We start from the raw sequence: 27,297 nt of genomic DNA on the forward strand, positions 1-27,297 counted from the left end.
GAGCCTAGATTCAATTTGAAGAAACAGCTATGAGGTAACAACCTTTTTCCAAATTAAACGAACGTCCCAGGAACTCCGGATGTGACAGAATGGGTTTTAATAATTATAGACTTTCAAAAAGGGGAAGGGTGTAAAACGTGCGGAATTAGACTTTGTTGAATCGTGATTTTGAGATACTATTGGGATTGGATAGATTACTAATTTTATTAATTTTGGTTGGAGTAATAGATTCTCGGTTGTATCTTTACATTGAAATGTGAGGCCATAATTTCTCTGTAAGGATCCAGCTGGGAATTTCAGTTTTCTTTAAATTTATATTTTAATCTACTAAGCTACTAAAGTTGAATTAGTATACGAAATGTTTAAAGGTCCCTATTGATAAATTAATGTTTTAAAATAATTCTCATCTTGAAGTTGTAAAGGATCAAATGAAGTTTCAAGGACCCTAACCTTTTCTAAATTTGTTTTGATGACATATATTTTTTGAATAGTTTTTCCAAGGTAGTATTTCATGATGTGATACTTGAGGAATGTTTGTCTTTGCAGCTTTCATGATATAAAGATACAGAATAGTTGTTATTGGGGATCATTAATATTTGATAATGTTTTGATAATGTTTTAAAGTTTCCAAGTGTGTTCTAAATTTGATGTTCTAAGAATGTTATGAATTTTATGTGCATCTTTTCTTATAATATTTATTGTTATTTATGATTAACTTCTGAGACATATCTATGATAATTTTCAAGTCTTCTTTTGAAATTAGAGTCCTTACACTTTAACTGCCAGTCCAACTCCATCAATTTTTCCATTCTGGCCAGAGTAATTCTATTGGTTGATCCTTCTCAAGGAGTGATTAGATTGATATAAATACAATTTTTTTCAATAAAATAATGTTTTCAATGAAAATATTTGTGTGATCATATGTGATGCACATGGCCCATTTGGAAAAAAAATCTTGATTTTTCCTTGCTAGGCCATGTGCATTATATATGATTACACTCAAATAAACTGGAATTTCATCATTTCAGCACTACTGAATAAATAAGTTGCATAATTGGGAAATAAACTGAGAACTCCATGATAAGAATGCTTATTATTTCATTTAATTATCACCTACCTACAGAAACATATAATAACAAAATAGCCTAGTTGCACTTCATAAATTGATTATTTCAAATGTGGAATTATCATTACAATATCGATATAATTCTGCAATTTTTACAGTTCATGATATGGCCCATCTATTATAATAATTGTGATTTATGAATAGTAAAGAAACATGACATGCACATGTATGTGGCAACACAGCTACTACATTTCAGTGCCACTTGTTTACTGTTTTTGATAGCATGTTGTCGACCAAACTTTTTTGTTAGGTTATTGTAGCATATATTGCAACGACCTCTCTTGGTTTCTATCAGTTTATGATTAGGCCTACTGGCAGGCTGCACTACTTGAAGAGAGGAATCATTTATTCCAAGCAAGTTTTGAGCTACAAACTCCCTAAATGCAATAATGCCTATTCTTTTGCCTGAAATCTTTTGGTACAGGAAATGTGCATTTACCATTGCTGTGTTGCATAGCAGCTCAATTGCCACCTTCCTGTACCATTCTATGCCTTTCCTTATGGGACTAGAATAGCTTTTGATTTGATCTGACAAATCAATGAAAGTTTTTGCTGCATTATAATCAATTATTACATTCGGTTTCATGACAGGGCCTCTCTTTGTTTGAACCTCGACCAGTTCTGGAACATGTTCCGTTGTGAGAAATAAAACATCCCTCTTATCATGCCACTTTCCTACAATTATTCTGTTGTTGCTTTGCAAAGCACACATCTCCCCTTTTTTCAGTTTTTTCCCTATAACAGTTGATGGGTTGTGCTTTCTCCTAGAGCGCAAAGTGCCTACAAGGTGAGTCTTTTTCTCAAGTAACCTACAAGCTAAATCTACACTTGTGTAGAAATTGTCTGTGAATAAGGTTCTATGAGTGTCAAGCAGTGGAGTCATAAGCTCCATCACTGTGTTTGCAGTTACATCCCTAGCTGACATTTCTTTTCCTGCATAAACCTTCAAATTCCAAGTGTACCCCCCAGCTGCACATACTTTATATAATTTGACACCATATTTGAATCTTTTCCCTGGCACATATTGTCGAAAATGCAAGCGTCCACGAAAAGGGACCATGGTCTCATCTATACAGACATCTGCTGATGGGGTAAATGCTTTTTGAAAATTTTCATTCAACCTATCAACTAATTTTCTTATTTTATACAACTTATCATTCTCATCTCTGTCATCATTATTGCAGAAATGTAGCAAACTTAGAATTAGCTCAAACTTATTTCTAGACATAACTTGTGAAATTTTATTAGAATACAAAACATTTTTAGACCAGTAATTGGAAATTTCTGGTTTCCTGTCCAGTCCCATCCAAATAATTAGTCCAAGAAACTTTTTCAAATCACACACATCAATATCGTTCCATAATGTAAGTCTGGCTGAAGGGCCTAATGTTTCAGTTGTAATACTATGAACTATTTCCTGGTCTGCTTTCCTGTTCGTTTCTTCAACAATAAAATTTAGCAGATCATCATCAATTAGCTGAAGAAAAATGTTAGCTGGATCAACTTCGGGACTGCATGAGTCTAGGAATTCATTGGTTACCCCACAAATATCATCAAATATGAATTCAGTCAGATTTCCTTCCACATCAGACCACATTATGTTGAAATCAGGACCACGAACACCATCATTATTATCTATCACATCTTGGATTGGAGCATTTTGGTCATTTATGTTACTTACATTTCTGTCACTTTCATCAGACGAAGAAATGGATTCATTCAAACGCCTTCGTTTTGAAGTACACTGCGTTTTTTCGAAAATACTGTCACTTGAGTCACTGTCAGAGTTATTGTAGGTTGGATCACAATCACTATCATCAAATTGTTCTAAATACTCATCATCAGATGAAGAAGCAGCAAGAAATTCTTCAACCTCTTTTTGATTCATTTCAAAATATATTTATTAGACTCAATAAACTATGAACAAAACATAATAGCACTCAATAGGTCTAACACAAACGTTTTAGCATCTTCAACCACATCAAATAAACTACACATTAGAAATTTCAGGTTAGAAATACTGTATATTTCAAGAGTCTTGTTTACAGAAATCACAGGTCTGCCAACTGAACCAAGAGAAGAATTATTTTGCTACAGGCCAGTACTGAACGTCACAACTGTAAATAGCACCCAGCTGTGCTTCTCTGTGATGCACAAGGCAGAGAACTGAACCATTGCATGATTGTGATCAAATAATATGATGCACACGGATGGATTGGAAAGTTGCTTGTCCTCAGATATGATACACATGGCAGTCAATGTGTTAAGCTTCTCATGATTCAATCTAAAAAACGTTTTCATTGTAAAGCAGAAAGAGTAGGATACTATCGAATTAGCTATATCGGAGATAACTTTCTAAATTTAGTAATTTCATTTTCGGTTTTCATGATGTAACTTCATTTGTTTTATTAATTGTTGAATTTAACTGTAAGAGGTGACAATATAGTTGATATCTTCTCTCTATTTCGTTGTCTCTCTTGTCATTTCTGGATTCCCGTTCTCTAGCGCTAGGTATGTTTATCAAGCATCCCTTTTATTAAGTTATATTGTGTGTGCTTCTGAATTCTAAATTCCAAATTAACTTTCCAAATTCATAGCACAGCACACACTCCACCTCGGTGTGGTAGGCCAGTGGCAGTCGATATTTTATTTGATTCTGCGGGATATTCCCAATAAAAGGATTTAATATTTGATAAGAATATCGGCCACCATTTACCACCAGAAGAAATAATAGTCTAATAATAGATACTTTACTGGATAATGTCTGACTATTGCAAAACAGGATGCTAATGGTTACCTATACATGAGTAGCCTATGTGATTCTGGGTAACATAATATGCTAGTTGCACAAAAGCCGGTTAAATTTCAATTGTGATCAATTCCAAGAGAACCAATCTCGTGAAATTAATCACGGTTAAAATTTAACCGGCTTTCGTGCAACCGGGCCATTCACTTTGTCAAAATTCACATCTCAGTTGATCAAGAATCAGGCAAATTCAGTATTTCATGTTTCTAGTTTGTCAAATTTCTGTTGCTCTTAGAAAGTCCTGTGGATACAGTATCATATAATTATATATAATTCTAAAATTATCAAATAATAGCTGCATTTTGTCATTCAAAAGCAAAAACCCAACCCCTTACCTATCCTAAACCTGAACTTCAATCTTTGTTAAGTAACTTCTCCAAGTGGATAAAGTATCATATGAACTCTGAAATTAATTATCAAATAATATCAGTCTATTAGAATTTGAAAGCAATCACTCAGCCCTCAATCTTTAACAATTTTTTCCCGACCCATTCTCACTAATCCCTATTTAATATTATATGCAACGGTGTAGCTGACTGTGAATAAGTCTGCAACGAAACTTGACAAACTGAATGGATCAACTTTCTATTATTTTGCTCCAACAGCTCAATAAATAGTCAGAATAGGTACTTGGCGAACTGAATTACACTACTTAAATTGATTCTACTTGAAGAGTCGGGCTACTCTTTTTGAATATATAAATGGACGTATTCGATTAGCATTGGTGTTATAGTTCTACTCCTCTCCTAATTCTCCAATCAGGTAGATTTGGATCAAGTGCGAATAAACTCTGACATGCATGCAGAAATAATGTTTTATTCAATTCAAATCAACATTGTAATAGTGATATAAAACATAGTGTGCGAATAAATTAATATTACATTACATAGGCTAATGTGAGATAACAGGCCTAGTGGGTTCCACCATAAAGTAGTAAATACTTATTTAATCTGTGGTTTCACATTCGATTATATGGGTTAAAATGTGTAGTTACGTGCAATATAACTCAAAATAACGTGTGAAATACAACTAATGTGAATAAAGTGATTATAATACTAAGTAATAATATTGAATAGTAGTTGATAAATGGTGAATAAAATCTTAACAAAGTACATGTGGAATTTATGTGTATCCCTTCCATATTTTGTAAAAATAATTGACGGAGCAAAGTCAGCGGTTTTGCATTTCAATTCATTTTTGTACATTCCGCATATTGACGGCCAAACGCCGCCGGTTTTGGAATTGAGATTTGACAGGAATGTTCGTTTATAAATTGCGTGTCAATATATAATCTAAAGTTTTTTTTAATATTTCAATCAAAAGATAATATGGAAGGAAAAGGGATTCCCTTAGTACTCCAGTAAAAAAATCTGACTGGAGAATTATCCATAATAATTAATCAGCTGTCGATTGGTTTATTGATCATTAATAATACAATCGACAGCTGATTGATTATTATGAATGATTCTCTAGTTTGATTTTCTACTGGAGTATTAAGAAAACCCCTTTTCCTTTTATATCATCTTCAAAACGAAATATTTAAAAAACTTGAGATAATATAATATTGACGCGCAATTCATAAAGGAACATTTCTGTCAAATTCAAAAATCGGCTGTGTTTGGCCGTCAATATGTGGAACGTAAATTAATAAAGTATTGCAAGAAGCAGAGACTTTTCTCTCGAACTTTCTCTGCTTTTAACTTGGGCTGACTATGACAGTTATCAAAGATTTTATATTGGTATATATCGATACGCCAACCCAATCAGCAATTGGCTATTCTCACACCGATATCTAGCCGACACAACAGGACAGAATTTATTTTGACTGTACCATATTAAAGAAAGCTGTGGTTTATAACAACGTGAGGTCCACAGAATTTCTAGAAATTGACAAATTCAACTGAAAATATTATTTGCTTCTCTATAATTTTATGGTTGTTTTGAAGAAGTAGCTAAGAGTATTTCCATCTTATTATCATCCTTCTTCAATACCCTACATTTTATTATCTCCACTATATTGTTGAAAGATTTGCATGAAAATAAATGTAATCACACCATTCATCAACTATTTTGAATTTTAAATAAATTATTACTATTCTTCTATAATCTTGAAGATGCTGGTCCGTGAGATAATCTAGAAAAACAAAAAACATTATTTATAAACATTTTGGAGGGGATTCTAAAAATAACGAAACAGCTATAGTGAGGTCCACGTTATAATGGTAGTATTTGATTAACATTGTTATTGTTTCTAACCTTATGCCTATCATTCGACGAAGCTGATAGTCTCTCATAGCTCCGCGAAGTTGCCAGATCGTTTTTCAACAATGTAGAAATACAATAATTTAAAAAATATTCCATCTCAATTATGAAAGCTAATAATTGAATCATCAATAATATTTGTCTTGTTGAAAAAATTAGGCTACAATTTATTATTTTTAACAAGAATAAACTGTTGATATTGCATCAGATATACTGGTATCAGCTATCTTTCATGGGAGGCAGTGGCAACGCTGTCTCCATATCTTGCTCCACTGCCGTTACAATTTTATCAAGAATGATACTCACCACAGAAATACAGCCAAATCCTGAACCGGTTCTAAAAATTGACATCTTCATCCTCCTCCCTTCATAATTATTAATATCCAGAATGAAATATTTTTCCAAACCTGAAAAGTGATTAATGAATTATTCATAGATTAGAACAATAGTAACATAGAAGCTCGTGGTTGAGAATGTTCAATATGATAAAAAAATAAGATTGGTGAGTGAATTTCACAATAAATTCACATTTGTGAGTAGGGAGGATAAGACAGTTGAGATTGGTTTTTCCCTTCTCCCTCTGAGGGAAATTTTTCCCTTTCTTTTAGGTTGACAGCACTGTTTTCCCCCTGCCCTGCTCCTTCCCCCCGTTCCACCTCTCCCCACCCACGCTACAGTGGAGGTCTCTATAGAGTATGGAGGAGGAATTGAGGATTCCCCACGTGGACCAATGAGAGCTTAGACCACGCCCCAGATGGAAGGGGAACCACCAATGAGAGGCTGGCACTGCCCACTTGGCTAAAGTTAAAAATGGTGTCCATTGACAAGGTGCACAAGCAAAAATTCCCTGCAAGAGTGAGAAATTCCTCACAAGTGAAAGTTGCCATTGAATTTCTCTGCAGGAGTGAGAAATTCCCTTCAAATTTCCCTTCCCTTATCACTCTATCATTAACTCTCTCTCCCCGAAGAGATTTCCCGTTTCCCTATCACTTCTTACCTCTCTATCTTCAACTCTCCCTCTTCAACTTAATACCTATCTCTCTATCTTCAACACTCTCTCTCTCTCTCTCTCTCTCTCTCTCTCTCTCTCTCTCTCTAACTTAATATCTCTCCCTCTACAGAGAGCTCTTCTCAAAAATTAAATATCTCAACATATATGAGAATGCTAATGTCTACAGCCTGGTTCACTAGATACATGTCAGTGTATTGTATGGATAGCGAAAATGCTGGTCAATTCAACTAATACTGTCAGATTAGAGGAAATCATGCAATTGTTGATCAATAATTTATTATCTGAGCTACCTCCCAAGCTTGCAAGTAAAAGTTAGAAACCCTATTTTATAGCTTGAGGATGAATTCTTGTAGGGGTTACCTTGTCTGTATTTCTTGGTCTTCTTCTTCTTCTTTGTCTGCTCTTTTCTCCCTCCTTCTTCTTCTTCATCTGCTCTTTTTCCCCTTCTTCTTCTTCCTTGTCCTCTTCACCCCTCAGTGGTCATTCTCTCGATAACTTTTCGAAAATTTAATATTCTAACATATGATTAAACATCTGTCAAAGTCTGTCATTGTTAAGGACTTGTGGGGAAAAGGAATCTCAACAAAGTAGCCTACTATAAATAAAACTGTTTCGTGATGTGCTGAAATTTTCTAGCAACACCACCCACATCATAAAAACCGTTTAACATGACTATAAATGAAACTCTTCTATGACAGGTGGTGTTATTTTGTAGCAAGCCACCAGCATCGAAAAAACCATTTAAGATTTGAGTACTTTCATCTATAAATAATAAATCTTAGCATGATGAGTCCAAGTTGGTTTAGAACATCTGCATAAATGGATAGACCCATTTTTTCAGTAATCATATTGCCAACCTGTTCTTCTGTTGAATTATGTTGTTTTGCTTCAATCCAGTTCATATGATAACTTACACAAGCTCAATTCCTTACAATTTGATATGATGTTTCATTTATAAACAAAGTAAGATAATCAATAAAATATTCAGATAAACATTTTAATCTCTCAACCGCACCTTCCTCTGTAGTTTTAACTGTATTAGCTATCATTAATAGCTCTAACTGTTCCTTCTAATTCTTCTATGTTATCAATTTCTTGCATTTCTATCTGCATATCACTCTTTGAAACATATGTGTTTCCAATTGTAGACATCAATGTGTTTACATCTCCTCTTGAAACAAATCTCTCTATTCCCTCCATAAGATTAGATTTTATAGTATTAGCCATTTCGCCTAGTCTATTTTCAAACTGTTCTTTTGTTATAACAATGTTAGATGTTGTTAGTTTTTGAAGTGTCAAATCTTCCACTAATACATCAAAATTATCAAAATATTGATAATTCCTATTGTGGGATTATTTTTTTCAAATTTCAATGAACCTGAGACTTCTTTTCACTTATTTTTCAGAGGGAAATAAGAGCTGGATCAATCCTGAGTCAACACCCTTATTTCGTTTAACATACCCTGTTTGATCTGAATGAATATTTATAATTGTTAAAATTCATTTGTACTTTTCTAGATATTTTTGATTATAAAGATTTGAATTTGGTCTGGAACTGAATAACAACTCAAGTAATCTGCAAGTTATTTGAAACCTATACAATTTGATATTGATGAAATTTTTATCAAAAATAACATTGTGATTACCCACATAATATTCAACCTCTTCAGAATCGTAGGAAATTCTATAAGTAATAAAATTATTAAATTTTTCTGAATCAAATGTTTGTAGGTATTGATCTAGTAAGTCATTTTTCTGCTGGAACGATTTGAACAGCTAACGTTATGTGATATTCAAGTTGAATTAAAACTTGATGACTCATTCATCAACATTCATCTGGTCCAATTTTGAGTGCTACATCAGTTTTATCCAAGTCTTCCTCTTGCTATTCTTCTCCTTCTCCTTCTTTTTCTTTTTCTTCTTCTTCTTCTTCTTCTTCTTCTTCTTCTTCTTCTTCAACATCCATACTTTCTTCTTCTTCTTTTTTTGGTATGAAACTGTGATCAGGTGACAGAGTAATTTTATTTTTTCCCAGCTCAACGATAGGTTCTATAAAATGTCCACTTTGCAGTTATAAACTACTATTACTGCATATGTAAACTTGGATATTTCAAGCCATTCATTATTGTTCTAAATGTTGGAAATGGAGGAAAGCTGTGAAAAATTGAAAGTATGGTGGTGAACCTGTAGAAATTGTGAAGGAATATGAGTATTTAGGTTTAGTTTTCACATCAACTCTGTCTTTAACAGCTCATTCCAAGCAAAAATTAAGTACAGCAAAATTTGGAATTCAGAGTCTGTGGAATAAACTGATAGCAAATGACGATGTGACTGTTTCAACAAAATGACAAGTTTTCAATTCAGTTAGCAGATCAACGGTTACTTATGCAGCACAAGTGTGGAGTTGTCAGGAGAGGAACAATCTAGAAATATCCCACAGATTTTTTATCAAGCGTCTTTACTGGTTACCTAGAAATACTCCTGATTATATAGACTATTGTAAGTTATTTGGAGACTGATGTTGAAGAAATGTATCTCCAAACTTAAAGAATGAACAGAGATTATGTTTTGGAAACAATAGCGTTATCAGATATAAGGTTTCCCAAAAAATTACAATTATGAATTTCTTGAAGTAAGTTTGGATGGTGATATTGATTGGGTGTACCCAGTGACTCAGTCTGATGTATGGAAATTAAAAAGCTCGAATGTAATAATTAATAAGATTGAAGAAAAGTGGACAAGAGATTTATAGAATAGAGCTGAAAATGCTCATTAACACTCAATCTATGCTGAGCTCAGACTGTAGAATAATCAAATGAATAAAAGTTACATAAATGATAAGAATAAGAGACGGTTCATTAGCAATATATTCAAAGCAAGAGGGTCCTTATTGCCATGAAATTTCAGACTGGGTAGTGAGGAGGCTAATACAATATGTTCTTTGTGCAATAGTGGGGAAAGGGAAGATATTCATCATTTTATAGGCCGCTGTAAGGTATTGGGAGAGCAAAGGAAAAATTGATTGCAGCCTCAAGTACTGGAAGAAGAAGTAGTGCGGAGATATCTTAATGGGGAAGAATGGATAAGGTTGGAGGGGTATTTAGGATCAGCAAGAACATATAGAAATTTCCTTATTCATGAATACAATTTATAAACTGCTATAAGATAGTTAGTTTATATTCTCTACCTAAGCTTGCCGGTAATATATTGTATTAATTGGATGTTTTATAGAACAATATTGAAACGTAAAGTACCCTTTATTATTTAAAATATTACAACGACTAGTTTCGACCATAACTTAGGTCATTTTCAAGTTGAAATCCAAGTGTGACCATAACGTAGGTCATTTTCAAGTTGAAATCCAAGTGTGACCATAACTTGGGTCATTTTCAAGTTGAAATCACACTTGGAATTCAACTTGAAAATGACCTAAGTTATGGTCACACTTGGATTTCAACTTGAAAATGACCCAAGTTATGGTCACACTCGGATTTCAACTTGGAAATGACCTAAGTTATGGTCACACTCGGATTTCAACTTGAAAATGACCCAAGTTATGGTCACACTTGGATTTCAACTTGAAAATGACCCAAGTTATGGTCACACTTGGATTTCAACTTGAAAATGACCTAAGTTACGGTCGAAACTAGTCATTGTAATATTTTAAATAATAAAGGGTACTTCAGGTTACAATATTGCTACATTAATTTTTAAAAGTAACCCATTCAAGTGAAGTGTTTTTATAATTGATGTTTACCTGAATCTCATCTTGTAAATGAGAATAAACTTTGTTTTCAATTATAGTTGAATATTAGTTCATGATAATAGAAGGCTTATTCTATTCTAACTATTTTTGTATGGGGTACCGGAATCAATGACAATTGCTGGAATGTTTCAAACTTTCTCTTCTTGATTAGATATGGAAAACCATTATCTTTACCTACCAACTCATGCCTAATTAATTTTTGTCAACCATAAAATAATACTGTGTGTTACTTCATTGGATAAAATGTAATGTGTTTATTATTATTTGATATAATTGTGTATTGAGGACAGTAAAATTCTTTTCTCTATTTTACTCTATTATAATTGTTCTGATTCATGGAAGGAAAAAATAGATGAATCCAATAATTATTCCTTACAGTTTCGTGGTCCTTTTCATGAGTGAGGGTTTCCTCCTCACGGGTTGGGGGGTTGGAGGCGGGTTCTCCCCCAATATTTTGACCAGTCCATCTGTGAATATGAATAATAATTTTACTATCATCAAATTTATTAACGTACCGTATCTTGAATAATTTTGTGTATCATTTATTATAATTTACCTAGAATCATTTTGTAGATCATCAATTACAATTTAGATGAACTACCTGATGAACAATTCATCATCATACTGTACCTAGAATAATGTTGTCCATCATTGAGGCTGTGCTAAGGCTTAAGAAAAACTTTCTACTGGTGATATTTCTCAAAGTTTTTTGATTTGTTGAGCAAGCGAAGTGAGGTCTAATATTCAAGTCGACGGTCTGGCATTTCTCTTGAATGTTCATTATGTTCATTTTGTTTGAATGTTCATATGTTTACTTGTTGCACATTCAGGTGAAACGTGGTAATAGATTTTCATGAAATTTGACAGGTATGTGTTCCTTATTAAATTGCGCGTCGACATATATACAAGGTTTTTGGAAATTTTGCATTTCAAGGATAATATATAAGGAAAAAGGAGCCTCCTTCATACGTCAATATTAGAGTAAAAATCAGACTATAGAATTATTCATCATGAATCAGCTGTCGAGTTGATTATAAATATTGCATGCCATGATGCATGCAATTCTATATCTCAATGTAACTTGGTAAAAAATCAGCTGCTGTGTATACTATAAATTGCATGCCTCATTGAATGCAATTTTTATGCACTATTAAATCAGCTGACATCAGCTGAGGAACAAGGAACACCATTACAAATTTGTAGTTGTGCTCATCTCTGCTCAATTATGTTAAAAATTAGTGTAAATTGAATTCTATAAGTTATTGTTTCACTCAGATTTGTTACAAGATCATGATATATCATCTGTGCAACGATTACATACCTAGGAAGTGTCTGAAGAAATGAGTAATTTACAACAGAATAAACGTTACCACCTCTAGGGTGACACATTTGTGAGGTAAATTATTAAGTGTTGTATTGTTCATTCTTGTTAATTGCTATCAGCTATGGTTCGAATTTTGAACAATTCAGAGCAGTATTATCTCCTGGTCCATTATTCTGTTATTGTGAGGGCTAACCAGCTGACTGATTAATCAATTTTACAACGTCACTCTCCTTATCTTCTTTTTCATACTGAGACAAGATCTACCGTTTGATGTAAACAAGACCTTAACAGAACTGTAGTGAGTAGGCTATAAGTGCCGGTTGAAAGGAACTTTTTTCTGAGATATCTCCCTCTCCCCCCTCCACCCGCACCCATGGTGTGTACCACCCCCCTCACCATCACCCGCTCGACCCTCCCCCGCCCCACTCAATCAGGAGAAGTCTCCCACCCCGCTCCAGAAGGAGGCCACCCTGCTCCAGAAGGAGGATAAGGAGGAGAAGGAGAAGGCCGTGGATGGTTGGGGGAGGAGCAGGAAATCTATTTTTGGATCCGGTGATGGGCGGGGATGGGCGGGGATGGTGGGGGTACATAGGTTGGGTGCGGGAGGACGGGGGAGGGGGAGATATCTTGAGAAAAAGTTCCTTTCAACCGGCACTTATGCCTTTCAACCATGCTATGACAATGCATTGATAGTTGACACCAGCCTCTTCTATCATTTGTCAACCTTTTGCTTTCAATCAGGCGGCAGTTTAAATCTAACAAATACTGACCTATCTATACTCAGGAGCTTCCTTTGCTGCCAGCCTTGATAGCTCTATTTGCAATATCCGATTTCCTTTCTGCTCTTCCTTTATAACTTTACTCTATCATCACATCCTTTATACGACTCTCTCAGAAATGAATAAACGTATGACCCAGCAAAAGCATGAGAACTTAATTCATGAAGTTGAATCTGACCTGGATAATTCAAACTGTGGCCTCGTTAATCATTATGTAGTTGAATTGGCTGTGAGTACTAGGGGAACACTCTTTCATATTGCCAAAAAATATTCAAATGACACAATTATTGACTTGATTCTGGATATAATCAGAGTCTTAAATAAACTGGACAATGCTCTAAAGGAAAACTATGAGCTGAGAAACAATCTGACAGAGCTAGCATAGGAGAATAGAGAATTTATCTAAACTCGTGAGTGATGAAAGAAATAGAAGAAGAGAATGTTTTGAGGATTCATTAATCAATCAGGAGAAAGCAGAGGAGGAAATAAATTCCCTCAAATCTCGAATTAAATGTTTAGAGACATCCAGACTTGCTTTATATGAAGTGTTGGAATGCTATCATAGACATAGTCCGAGCTGAGCAGAATAGTATTCTCAACAGAGAAAAACTCAATTCGGAGCAAAATTTTATTGAGTATACGAACTTTGGTACACCTAGAAATACGATTAAACTAAGAAATGAACACAGACAGGTCAGATCCATAGAAACAGTTAACCGATTTTCGGTGCTCTCTTCAAATACATCGTCACCTTTGATGCCACAAAAAATACAGGTGATAGCTCAGGTTCATCAACCCCCCTGAAGTCAAAGGAAACCAAAGACTCAGTATAATGATGATACTTCCAAGAAGAAAAAAAGAGTCACAATTCTAGCAGATAGTCAGGAAAAGCAAATCTAGTGCAAAGTAGTGCATGTTATTCATCAAGGTCTTGACATAGTCAATGATTTTACAGAAGATGACTGTGTCATTTTATCGGCGGGTTCAAATGACCTCCATCGTAACGAGCCTTTTCAACTGACATTGGACCAAGCAATGCGATCTCTTACTGATGTGGATCTAAAAACGAATAACCTGGTATGCAGTGTAAGCTGCAGGTACGACGATCCTGCCCTCAATGAAAATATCAGCAACACCAACGCCAAGCGGTGAAAAACTATACAAAAAGACTCAACATTTACTTCATGGATATTAACACGTTCCTGAAAAGATTCCACTTTACAAGGCATGGGCTTCATCTCAACCGATGAGGGAAGAGGGCTATGGTCAACCGGCTGGCAAGATATGTGGGAGACTTATTTGGTGCTGATCTCGCATCGTTAAGAACTGAAATGCTCTTGGATAAACCTAATCTCAATGCTTGTTGTTCTTCCTCTATACAATATGTGACTGAGGAGACAATGGCTAGCGCCCTTCATCTTGGAGAGGAGACTCCCCACCGGATAGACAACGGTGATCAGATCACCTCATCAATTGACAAAGGATAATCTTCGGAGTCACGTGGTTATAATAGTCTGATTCAGTCATCTTTTTTGTCACTAAATTAAAGTCACCACAGTGTAGTATGAAATCATCCAACTCCACCCTATAGTGAGGTCCACGTTATAATGACAGTGAAGAAAGATAGGAGAAGAACGTTGCCAAGTCTCTCCATTTTGCCACTGAGTGTACACAGCTGTTACTCAATTCATCCCATTAAATTTGATCTAATAATAATTATCATTTCCTTGATTACATAATCAATTTATTTTTTTCATGATTTGATTTGAAAATTTGCTTTCATAACTAAGATCTGTTTTTTTTTTTTTAATACAAACCTGAAATGGCGCTAATTTTAAAAAGCTGTGATACAACAATCTGAATTTCAAAACAACAGAAATTAAGTTATTTGGTAGGTATTCTATTCAAATTTGAAAAAAAATAGAAGAAGAGAATGTTTTGAGGATTCATTAATCAATCAGGAGAAAGCAGAGGAGGATATAAATTCCCTCAAATCTCGAATTAAATGTTTAGAGACATCCAGACTTGCTTTATATGAAGTGTTGGAATGCTATCATAGACATAGTCCGAGCTGAGCAGAATAGTATTCTCAACAGAGAAAAACTCAATTCGGAGCAAAATTTTATTGAGTATACGAACTTTGGTACACCTAGAAATACGATTAAACTAAGAAATGAACACAGACAGGTCAGATCCATAGAAACAGTTAACCGATTTTCGGTGCTCTCTTCAAATACATTGTCACCTTTGATGCCACAAAAAATACAGGTGATAGCTCAGGTTCATCAACCCCCCTGAAGTCAAAGGAAACCAAAGACTCAGTATAATGATGATACTTCCAAGAAGAAAAAAAGAGTCACAATTCTAGCAGATAGTCAGGAAAAGCAAATCTAGTGCAAAGTAGTGCATGTTATTCATCAAGGTCTTGACATAGTCAATGATTTTACAGAAGATGACTGTGTCATTTTATCGGCGGGTTCAAATGACCTCCATCGTAACGAGCCTTTTCAACTGACATTGGACCAAGCAATGCGATCTCTTACTGATGTGGATCTAAAAACGAATAACCTGGTATGCAGTGTATGCTGCAGGTACGACGATCCTGCCCTCAATGAAAATATCAGCAACACCAACGCCGAGCGGTGAAAAACTATACAAAAAGACTCAACATTTACTTCATGGATATTAACACGTTCCTGAAAAGATTCCACTTTACAAGGCATGGGCTTCATCTCAACCGATGAGGGAAGAGGGCTATGGTCAACCGGCTGGCAAGATATGTGGGAGACTTATTTGGTGCTGATCTCGCATCGTTAAGAACTGAAGTGCTCTTGGATAAACCTAATCTCAATGCTTGTTGTTCTTCCTCTATACAATATGTGACTGAGGAGACAATGGCTAGCGCCCTTCATCTTGGAGAGGAGACTCCCCACCGGATAGACAACGGTGATCAGATCACCTCATCAATTGACAAAGGATAATCTTCGGAGTCACGTGGTTATAATAGTCTGATTCAGTCATCTTTTTTGTCACTAAATTAAAGTCACCACAGTGTAGTATGAAATCATCCAACTCCACCCTATAGTGAGGTCCACGTTATAATGACAGTGAAGAAAGATAGGAGAAGAACGTTGCCAAGTCTCTCCATTTTGCCACTGAGTGTACACAGCTGTTACTCAATTCATCCCATTAAATTTGATCTAATAATAATTATCATTTCCTTGATTACATAATCAATTTATTTTTTTCATGATTTGATTTGAAAATTTGCTTTCATAACTAAGATCTGTTTTTTTTTTAATACAAACCTGAAATGGCGCTAATTTTAAAAAGCTGTGATACAACAATCTGAATTTCAAAACAACAGAAATTAAGTTATTTGGTAGGTATTCTATTCAAATTTGAAAAAAAATGAGTAATTTCAATGGAAATAATTCTGAAATAACCTTTCAATATTATTTATACCGGTACGAGTAGGTCTTACCTATACGTGTAGGATAACTGAAGCATGGATGAAATCTAGGATGGTTAAGTTATCAACTTTTAAAATGTTATTTCAGGTATTTCAATTTGCATTTCTCATACGGTAATGTCTAAAAATTATTTTATTGTTTCAAAAATACATTTTAAATCAATTATACGACTTGTGTACTCAAGTATTTCGATAGAATAAAAAAAATGGCGACTGATAATGGATTGCTTACTTTTGTACAGTCACTGTCAAAAGTGAAAATAAAATATTCTGGCAAACTGACAACATTGCAAAGCTAGGGAGAGATAGCTCTATCTGTTTTGTTGTATTATAGAAAAGGACAGCAACGGTGTTGTCAATCATACACTACCATTATAATGTGGACCTCACTATATCTACTTGCATTTTTCATATATAACTTGCAATCCATTGGAGATAAATTTTATGAATTAGAGTTGTTTCTCGGGGATACTCAACTAGATGTGCTTTGTGTCAATGAGCACTGGCTCTATAAAGATCAATAATTATACTTGTATGTATATTCCTGTTCACTATAAACTCGGCTCGTACAAGAGCTTGTAATATGCCAATGGTCCTTTTCCATGATCTTGTAAACATATCTGCAATAAATACATCATGTATCTATATGTTCAACAATGCCCAAGCTGAAATGAAATCTAGGAGAAATGTTCCTGAAAGCCTTGCTTGGGAGCTTCCACATATAAGAAAGCTCTTGAATCACTGGCCCATCCAACTGATAGGAAAACTAGAGCAGAGAAGGGAAATGAATGAGTAGTGTGACTACAAACCCTGCTTACTAAAGCTACTATAGTATTTTGTATTTTCACTGCTTGGTTTTCCAGTGCATATGTCATGTGAAAAATAGATTGATAGCATTCCTTCATCATTCCATCAATAACATTCATTCAATACAGCACATCTCAGAGCGGCACAATTTCTATTCTAAAAAATAAGAGCCAAATCTTTACTTAGATTTATTGTGGACAAGATTTACTCTTATCGTATTATAAAACCAAGGATCTTTCATTTTGAAAACAAAAAAAAAATGTTCGAAGATAACGGCGCTAGATACAAAAAGGTAACTTTCTGAATGGAAGTTGGTCTGCGGTTTTTTGAATTACGAAAAAACTGGAGGTCTTATGAAAAATTGTTACACATACGTTTTTGCGCCTTGTTTCAAAGAACTTGTATGCCAAATTTCATCCAAATTGGACAATAACTGCGACTGTAACTGTGGTACAAACAAACAAACAAACAAAAGCCGATCAAGTCAAAACTAAGACCTCAGCTTCAGTTTGGTAAAATATCTTCACCCTATGCTATCACTCACCGTATCTCACCGTCTGTAGTGTGTTTGCATCCACAATTTTTGTTTCTGTTATTTTTGCAGTGTTGCTCTGCTCTCCATATTCACCAGTTATCTCAACAGATTCAACTTGGACCGAATCGTAATGCTCTATCAGCTGCATTGGAACAATCCCCACCAGTTCTGTCACCACTCTCAGAAATGACTCCTGCAATAATATATAAAGTAGAGTAGAACCATAGAGAAAAGAGAATGCCTTCTCCTTCTACAAGGCTAAGGCTTGTATCATGTGTGTCTGACGGTTTAGTTCGCCTATCGGTCACATGTGCGCCCATCCGACGCGTGAGTAGTCTAGCATTGAAGCATATTAATAAAAACCTTACAAACTTTGTTTTTTTGGTTTAAATATCATGATTCATGGTTTACATTAACGATTTTCCATCCACAGCAAGATCAGTACTCTTTGCTGATGATGCTAACTTCCTGGTTCCTACAGCTAGTTACTGAGGAGTTTTGAGTTTTGGATCATTATATTATCTTTATACTAAACTCAATGCAGAGTTTACCACGAAAGGTGTAACAGCTGAAGACCATAGATTCTACATGACATTTTCAACAAAAAAATAATTTTTTTAAATAAAAACCGTAACATTTTCTTATATCGACCTTACTTATCGAGATATATCTATATTTTTAGAGAACTGTAAGTTGATATCCAATTATAAGGTTATGGTTGGAGAGAAAAATAGATTTCTAATGATATTTGTATAATTTGTTCCTTTATTTGATGCTTTCAACTTTTTTATGAGCATTAAAACTGTTTGAAATTTGACTTTGAACTCCTTAAATGTAGACTAGGCCTACAGTACTTTTATCAACTTTGAGCGCTCATAAAAAGTTCAATTCAATCAAAAATACAAATGTCATAAATCTTATTGAAAATTTCGTCCTTTTCCAAGTCATATCCTTAGAATTGGATTTTGATGGACAGTTACCTAGTTTTTGACGATTTTTCAAAAATATAAATAATCTATATATAAAAAACCTATATTTCAAAAAGTAAGGTCAATATAAGAAAATTGTACTGATCATTTGTTGTTGCAAATTCCATGAAGAATCTATGTTCTTTGGCTGTCACACCTTTCGTTAAATACTCTGTATATTCTGCTACAGTTCTCAGTTAATGATTTTACAACCAAAGTATTGTATCTAAAATAGTTTAAATTAATGGTTTTGGTTTCAACATCAAGTGGTTTTCAGTCAGTTCAGTAAACTTCACTGAATTTCAATTGTCATTCAACAATCCAATTTATCAGGTTCAAATCGTTGAATATCACTTTAAATTCCCAGCAATTATTGATTATTTCTTTTTTAACAATCAGAAAAATCTATTATGAACATACAGTATAAACATTGTGCTGATCTGAATCAATCTATGGTAATAATAGGAATTGAAAGAATAGAAAATGTCATGCCATTCCAAGTGAAACTGATGTTTGTGTATTAGAACTGCTGAGTGAATAATGCATACTGAAAAAGTCATGAATAGTTCAGACCAGCCTGACGACTTTGATGCTTTTGAAACCGGAATCTTGTTTTATTTTTATTAAAGAACGATACGGAATGAAAACCATGTATCATAGTACAAAGCAGTTCGATACTTTGTATCATGAGTAAGATTAACATAATCATGGCTTGTCGATTTTAGTTGCTGAGCTGAATCCTCATACCTCAGTCGTAGAACTATGGACCAAGCGCAAGCATTTGCTTTTTATGTCATATACTGTCGACACAAACTTCGGCGTCAAAAACGGCTAGCAAGAGCTAGACTCCATTGGGTTCATCTTCATCCTATCAATAAACTTCGTGATTAATGGAAATGGTTAAAGCTACTAAATCTTCTTTGATCACTCTGCAAACTTCCATCCAACTTTTGGCGACTTCATTCTGGTCCTTGTAGATGTCAAGACTTTTATCCCAAAGAGCAGGTCGGTTGCAAACTGCAGTAATCAACAGCTCCATATCAAACTCAGACATCGCGTATTGACAGGTGTCAGAGTCAAGTCAAGTAAACAACTGACAAGTCAACAAGTGTCAACTGGAGAAGTAAGTGAGCAAGCACAGTGTTGCCATAATGCGAAAAGCATAACCATTGTACCAACTATTCTAAATTATCGTACTGTATTTCGTGAAGCCATGCTTTGTTAGAGCCAGTTAGGTACTCAGAAAGCGTTTTTTTTTTGTTCGATGTTTTGTCGTCCTCATGAATTCTGTTGAATCAAACATAATGTTATTCAAGAAGTTGTGCTGAACCTGTAAGAATTCATAGGAACGGTGAAAAATCAATTTTACGGAAATCGATGTACATGTAACTGGATTTAGAAGATCAATACGATAATGTGTTCTATCACAATTTATTCAAAGAAATGTTTAAGTGAAAACATTGGGCGCAAACTTTCTGCCATGAGGAGACAAATAAATTTATGAAAAGCTTGATAGCTTGAATAGTGATCTGATATTTGTTACACGCTTTTAGTCTGAGACATAATTATAATTATGTCTTAGACTAATTTTTAATGTTTCTTCAATCGGCAGGAAACTTTGGTTTTTCAAAGTTATCTTACTCCCTTATTTTGGGGGTATTTTCAGAAATCAAGATAAATATCCTACCAAATTTCCTACACGAATACAGTGTAAGTTGTATTATAATTATAGCTACAGTACATGCGTACTGTATAGTACAGTACCTGTTCGTTTTCACCGTATGATTATTTATGATAATAGAAAGCTTTATTAAAAACAGCCATAACTTCCTTGTTTTCGGATATTTTCGAAAACGGACTTGCGTTTTGAAGAATTTGGGGTCGCTGAATCCAAATCCGAAATCAGAATCTTTCTATCTTCATTTTCAAGAAAGATAGTTTTTGAGAAAAAGTGGTGACCGTACAGACGTAGAATCATCATGTGAAAGCGGCGATTTGTCCACTAGTATCTCGATCCAAGCCGGTTTCTGCTTGCCTCGAGGGGGAAAGACGTGACAAAAGGAGGTTCCTGGCTCGGGGTCACCATGTGAAAGACACGATTTGACTCAGTGTACTTCGACAAAAAAACGTGAACACTGTTCAGTGTTCAAGTTGCACGTCTGCTATCATGTGAAAGTAGCCTCAGGCTACTCTAAGAAAATGAACCTTTACTGAAGAAAATGAACCTGTTTCCTACAAGGTTCGAAATTATAAAATTAAATCACAATGCGAAAAAATTTTATTTAAAGCTTGGAATGAAGCCAATACAAAATTCCAGCAATCATAAAAAATAAGTTCTGAACTTAAAATTCAACTTGAGCAGCTTCAAACTAGATCATCAGCGTTAGAGACTAAATCTAAGAATGAAGAAAAACATACAGACAATTATCATACCGATGAAGAAGAATTATCTACTGAAACAGAATGGATTTGTCAAAAGCAAAGAAAGAGGAATAGAGAGCAATCTGACTCACCTCCAACACAATCATCCAATAAGCTGAAAGTGAGTTCACATAGAGAAAATAAATTTAAAAAAATGCTGAGCTGAAAAAGCTCCTAGTATCAAACAAGCTAAGAGACCTCCTCCAATATACTCTACAACATCCAAGACTATCAAGTAGTGTATAAGATTTTGAATGAAAAAATAAAAGACTCTTATAAGATCACACTATTGAATAATGGTAGCTTAAAACTCAACGTTGAATCTGAGTATGATTATAGACTAGCTACATCATTGCTGAATGACAAAAAAATTAATTGGTCTTCGTTTGAAAACAAGCAAATGAGACCCATTAGAGTAATTGTGAAGAAGTTGCACAGCACTTGCAATCTACACGAAATAAAAGAGGAACTTCAGGAAAAAGGATTTAAAATTTTGGACGTGATAAACATTCTTAAATGAAAACAAAAGAGCCACTCCCAATATTCATGTTAACTTTTGAAAACAGAGAGCATAAATAGAATTTATGAAATATGTGTAAGCATGGGTATAAAGGTTGAAGTAGTCCCCCTGAGAAAATCGAAATTTCTACCGCTAAAATTTCTGGAGGCTCACTAAAAAATACTGCTGGAAGGAGTCTAGGTGCGTGAAATGCGCTGGTCCCCACATCACTATCAACTGTACTAAGAGTAAAGAAGTTAAGCCTAAATGCTACAATTGTGGAATGGAGGGAGCACCCTGCCAATTATAGAGGATGTGTTGTAGCACAAGAGTTGCAGGCACCTCGAAATGAGAAAGAAGCAATAATAGTTATTTGTGCAACTAGTGCGCAAAGTGACAGTTTGCTGCACCAAAAGAAACGTTTACGCCCAAGCCATAGATAGGCGAGGGCAGAATGGCTTCTTGAGTGCAGCAGAGGAACTTTGCACACGTATTTCACATAAATTTTTCCTACAGTTACCATTGAATATGAAAAGTGGGTAATTATGGATAAAATGATGGCTGAAATCCATCAAATGTCTGTGTGGCTGATGCTGTTATTAATAACAGCCTTAATTCATTTAAAAATAAATAATCCAATTGAAGTTGAAAATTCTCAGCCAAAGTTCTCATTTTTATTCATTCAAGAATCAGAGAAAATACAGATAAAACAGAAAAGTCACATTCGAAATACACGCCAACAGCTGGTCGGGATGACTGCAAAATGGCTGAACCAACAAGTGCTCAACATAGTGGGAAGAATCGTACCTAACTTCGTTTCATCCAGCTAAAAACAGTATTCAGATATTTAGAATTATGATTAACTAGAATTACCAAAAAATACTATAAGTAAACTAAAAAATATTTATAAAATAGCATAGACAACAGAAAATATTTTTTTGTAGAATATTCTAATGTTATTTTATTAATTTTATTGACATGGATTTTGAACGGTAATTATTTAACCTGAAAATTCGAGTTTCAAAATGTGTGTTTGCTACATTTCTCATTGCTTGGAGTTGGAATAATTATTACTGTCAATAGAAAATAAACATTATTTATTATTTAATGATGGGAAGTTATTATTCAATAATGATTTAGATAAACATTATTCTTGTTTTGGATTTCTAGATTGGGATTTTATCATAAATGTAGGGTGGTCATTGAAATGATTCTTATCTAAATCTAACCACAGTCATTGTTACCAACTTAATTTTTGTTTTCGTGCACTAATTCTCCATATAACCCACCAACTATTTTGTGTTGCCATGTTGCAAATCTGGAGTGCAGAAAATTTTTTTCCTACAGTACAGTTACCTTGGAAAGTGACCATTCCTACACTGATTGCAGGCCGCAAAGAATCACTTTTCCGCTCTAGTGCGCAAAGTATTATTACTTTACGTACTCTTAATACTTTGCATATTATCTTGCAGCCATCCCAATTAGCTTTTGACACTGTTGGCATATATTTTGAATGCATATTTGTTCTACCTATATTTTTTTCTAATTTTCAAATAAATAAAAATGAGAACTCATTTAATTATACATTTTGAATATGATTAATTATTGAATATGTCAAATAATATTTTTTCCATTCATAAATTGATTGGTTGAAAAATTATTCAGAAATTAAGATTTACTCAAAATTATTCAAATTTTCAATTTAATTGGATTAATTGAATTTTCAATTCGAATAAATTATCGATTATTAATTTTCAATTGAATTATCAAGTTTAAAATGAATCAAAGTTGCTATTGATAACAACATTATACAAACATTTGATGGATTTCAGCCATAATTCTACCCATAATCAACCAATTTTCACATTCAATGGTAACTGTAGGAAAATTTAATGTGAAATATGTGCGCAAAGTTCCTCTGCTGCACTTGAGAAACCATTCCGCCCTCGCCTATGGCTCGTGCGTAAACGTTTCTTTTGGTGCAGCAAACTGTCACTTTGCGCACTAGTTGCACAAATAACTATTCCCGCACTAGAGCGGAAAAGTGATTCTTTGCGTTCTGTAATCAGTGCAGGAATGGCCACTTTTCAAGGTAACTGTAGGAAAAATCTATTTCGACAGTCAACAAAAGAGACGATCCTATTGTGCCACAGAGAGCTGTAATAAATGACAGTAGAGTTAAGGAGAACCAGAGATATGCTGATAAGCTGAAAAATGAAGTACCTATCAACAATAACGAAATTCCAAGTCTTCAAGATTTCAACTTGAGTAAAGATTTGGAACTGAGCATTACAACTCAACTTAAATTGATTCTTGAGAAGCTAGTTGTGCAAGAAGGCCTCAATAAATCAATTTTAAGTAGGATAGAAAAACTGGAAAATATTTTAGTTCCAGAAGTCATTCACAAGAAGCATGGAAAATAGATTTGAAATCATGACTTGGAATGCTAATGGGTTACCACAGCACAAAGATGATCTATTAGCAATTCTAATTGAGCATAAAATAGATGCCAGTCTCATTTCAGAAACGAATTTCACCAAACAATCCTACTTTAAAATTACAGGGTACAAAACGTACCATGCCATACATCCCAACAACAGCGCTAGAGGCGGAAGTGCGGTTATTGTAAGAGAAGAGCTAAACCATCACGAGTTCAAGAAGATAGAATTGCAGGAGTTCCAGTCGATTTCAATCAAATTCAAACTTATCGGTAGACCATCTGGTACGATCACAATTGGAGCAGTCTACTGTCCACCACGATTTAATTAAGAGGAGATAGAATACATTGATTTCCTAAGCAACTTCACAGGGAAATTTATCATCGGAGGAAACTTCAATTCAAAGAATACACAATGGGGGTCCCGACTGACCACAACTACAGGAGCAGCTGTGCTTCTAGAATTAAGTTTGTTTTTTCGGTTCTTTATCAAAATTATTTCTTTAATATACGAATCTTCTTTATTCAAGTAATAATAATGTGAAATATCTGTTCTATTTTTTGTTTTGAAGCATCTAAATTTGAAAATTTACTTTGTGAACATATTAGTGGTCTGAAAATTTTGCGAAGTGAAGAGCTACAATACTTAACCTATTTCGGACTATGTGTAACCATATCTAAATTGGGGAGAGGAATAGCACAAGGTTACCTTATTTTTCCTCTCCCTATCATTTATATAATGTATACTTATTATATCAATCAATCAATCAATCAATAAAAGGAGCTATTACTGGCTGTTAATGAATACCACTGCAATGTTCACTCAACAAGGAAACCAACTTACTGGCCAACAGACAGAACAAAAATTCCAGACCTGATAGATTTTTCATCACAAAAAATATTTCACCAAACTGTGTTGAAGTTGAAGAAGAACTTATTCTAAACTCTGATCATGATTTCGACAATGCACAGTGCAGCTGTTTAAAAAGTAATGCCATCTAGACTCATCAACAGATACACAGATTTAGAAACTTTTACAAATATGATAGACTCAAAAATAGACTTGAACACATATATATCTGCAAACTATAGATGGAATAGAAAGTAAAGTCCAGGAGTTTGTAATCAATATCCAACAATGTGCCTGAGAAAATACACCACTACTTCAAAGAAGGATTTTCAAAGGTAATTGCTACCCTGTAGCGGTAAGAGAGTTGATAGAAAAAAGAAGAAGAACAAGAAGATCATGGCTATCAACAAAGAATCCAAGAATTAAAACAGAACTTAATAGAATTACTAATGAACTGAGAAAGATGATACACCCAGGTAGCACAGAAACGTTGAAATAACGTTAGAAACACGTAATACCTTAACGTTGAAAAGACGTTTAAATTCAACGTTGAAAACACGAGAAAATGTCCGCCGTTTCCACGTTATTTTCAACGTTGAATAATAGTTGAAAAAACATTGTAACAACCATTATTTTCAACTATAAATAGACGTTGAAAGCACGTCGTGACAACCATTATTTTCAACCATAAATAGACGTTGAAAGCACGTTGTGACAACCATTATTTTCAACTATAAATAGACGTTGAATTAGCCATACTTTTGAACCGGTACCTTATCAATTACATGGTAATATTTCTAAAATCATTTGAAAAGAGATGAAAATACGAAATCATATTTCCATTTATTTACATATGATTTCATGTAACAGAAATATTACCCTGCAATGCGGTACATTGGTAAGTTGACATTAAAAACACACAATAAAAACCATATTCATCTCTTTTCTGTATAGGGCTACTTTTTATAGAAATAGAAAGGAAAATAAAAATCTCAGTATCCTTTTTGAATTATTTAATCACTATTATTAATCATTATTTAAATGATTCAAAAAGGATACTGAGATTTTTATTTTTCTTTCTATTTCCATATTACTTCAATTTTGATCCACAAAAATAGTATGATGAAAGGTTGTTTAAAGAACTAAGATGGTTACAACCAAATTACCATGGTAATTTAATATACTCTGCCAAGCTCAAAAACATTTTATGTCTGTAAGAAACATAAATTAAAACTATTATTTCAAGAATTCAGCAGTTGTTTAAAAATCTTGAATTTTTAGTATGATAATTTTATCTGTGGTGAGCAAAAATAGCTCAATTCTTTCTAGGAAATAATATATATCTAAATTTTTACTTGACATTTATGCCAGGTTTAAACTATGCCAATTGGCAAAACAATAATAATTGTCAATTAGTTTTTATTTAGCTATGCCTAGATGATGGTTCTAGAATTAAAAGATTCAATTGATACTTTACACCAGCTATAAATTTCAGAAGACAATATTATTGTCTTGTCAATTGGCATCGTATAAACCCGCCTACATTTTAGTTTTCAGGTATGATGATAGTTTGTGATTCATGCAATAGAGAAACAAATATTCTATTACAGTGTTTCAATAGAAAGGGACTTTCAAAATAACTTTCCACTTTCATTTCATAATACTTTTTAATTACCGACGAAATTAGATTGTTTTTTTCTCCACTGAAAATACTCTGCCGCATATTTTAGCCAATCCTTAATAGCGTCTTCAATTTGGGTCTCAATGCCCACAGTCGACCCACAAGATTTTTTGATAGAATCTGAAACATAAGGTAATATAAATTTTAATAAGAAATTCTATAATATGAAGGCAGATGAAATTTTGCCACTACATAGGAGTTATTATTTGATACAGATGTTGCATGGTTAAAAGGGAATTGCTTTTAACAACAAGTACAGAAATTTTTCTCAAGTGCACATCTAATAATGTTATACATTTGATATTTTGTTACACACATTGATATTTTGAATCACAAGGCGAGGTGATGACTGTTTTTTAGATAAAAATAGTCCATTACTATACAATAGTCAGACGAGAAAGTCACACCAGCTGTTCGTTCAAACATTCAAAAGAACTAAGAATAAAGTAAGAATATTGGGTTTCCAAATTTTGTAGCATAGACGAATTTTAACTTGAAATACTCATCTTTCATTAGGCCTATAGAAGTAAACAAATAAGGCTCTATATAAAA

General features: G+C 34.0%; 2 protein-coding genes across 2 annotated transcripts in view; both read right to left on the reverse strand.

Annotated features, from left to right (window-relative positions):
- The window catches only part of LOC111049326, a gene marked incomplete in the record, with an annotated part of 290,512 nt that overhangs the window by 128,298 nt on the left and 134,917 nt on the right, over positions 1-27,297 (reverse strand).
- LOC111054471 overlaps positions 4,735-27,297 on the reverse strand; it is a 78,129-nt gene continuing 55,566 nt past the window's right edge. Inside the window, exons 5-8 of the mRNA XM_039438441.1 lie at positions 17,899-18,082; positions 11,349-11,439; positions 6,501-6,601; positions 4,735-6,066 (exon numbers count right to left, since the gene is read on the reverse strand). Coding sequence (XP_039294375.1) covers positions 6,571-6,601; positions 11,349-11,439; positions 17,899-18,082 — 306 coding nt within the window. The 3' untranslated portion in view covers positions 4,735-6,066; positions 6,501-6,570. The remainder of the gene's footprint in view (positions 6,067-6,500; positions 6,602-11,348; positions 11,440-17,898; positions 18,083-27,297) is intronic.

Source organism: Nilaparvata lugens, chromosome 11, assembly GCF_014356525.2.
Source record: "Nilaparvata lugens isolate BPH chromosome 11, ASM1435652v1, whole genome shotgun sequence".
Lineage (NCBI taxonomy): Eukaryota > Metazoa > Arthropoda > Insecta > Hemiptera > Delphacidae > Nilaparvata > Nilaparvata lugens.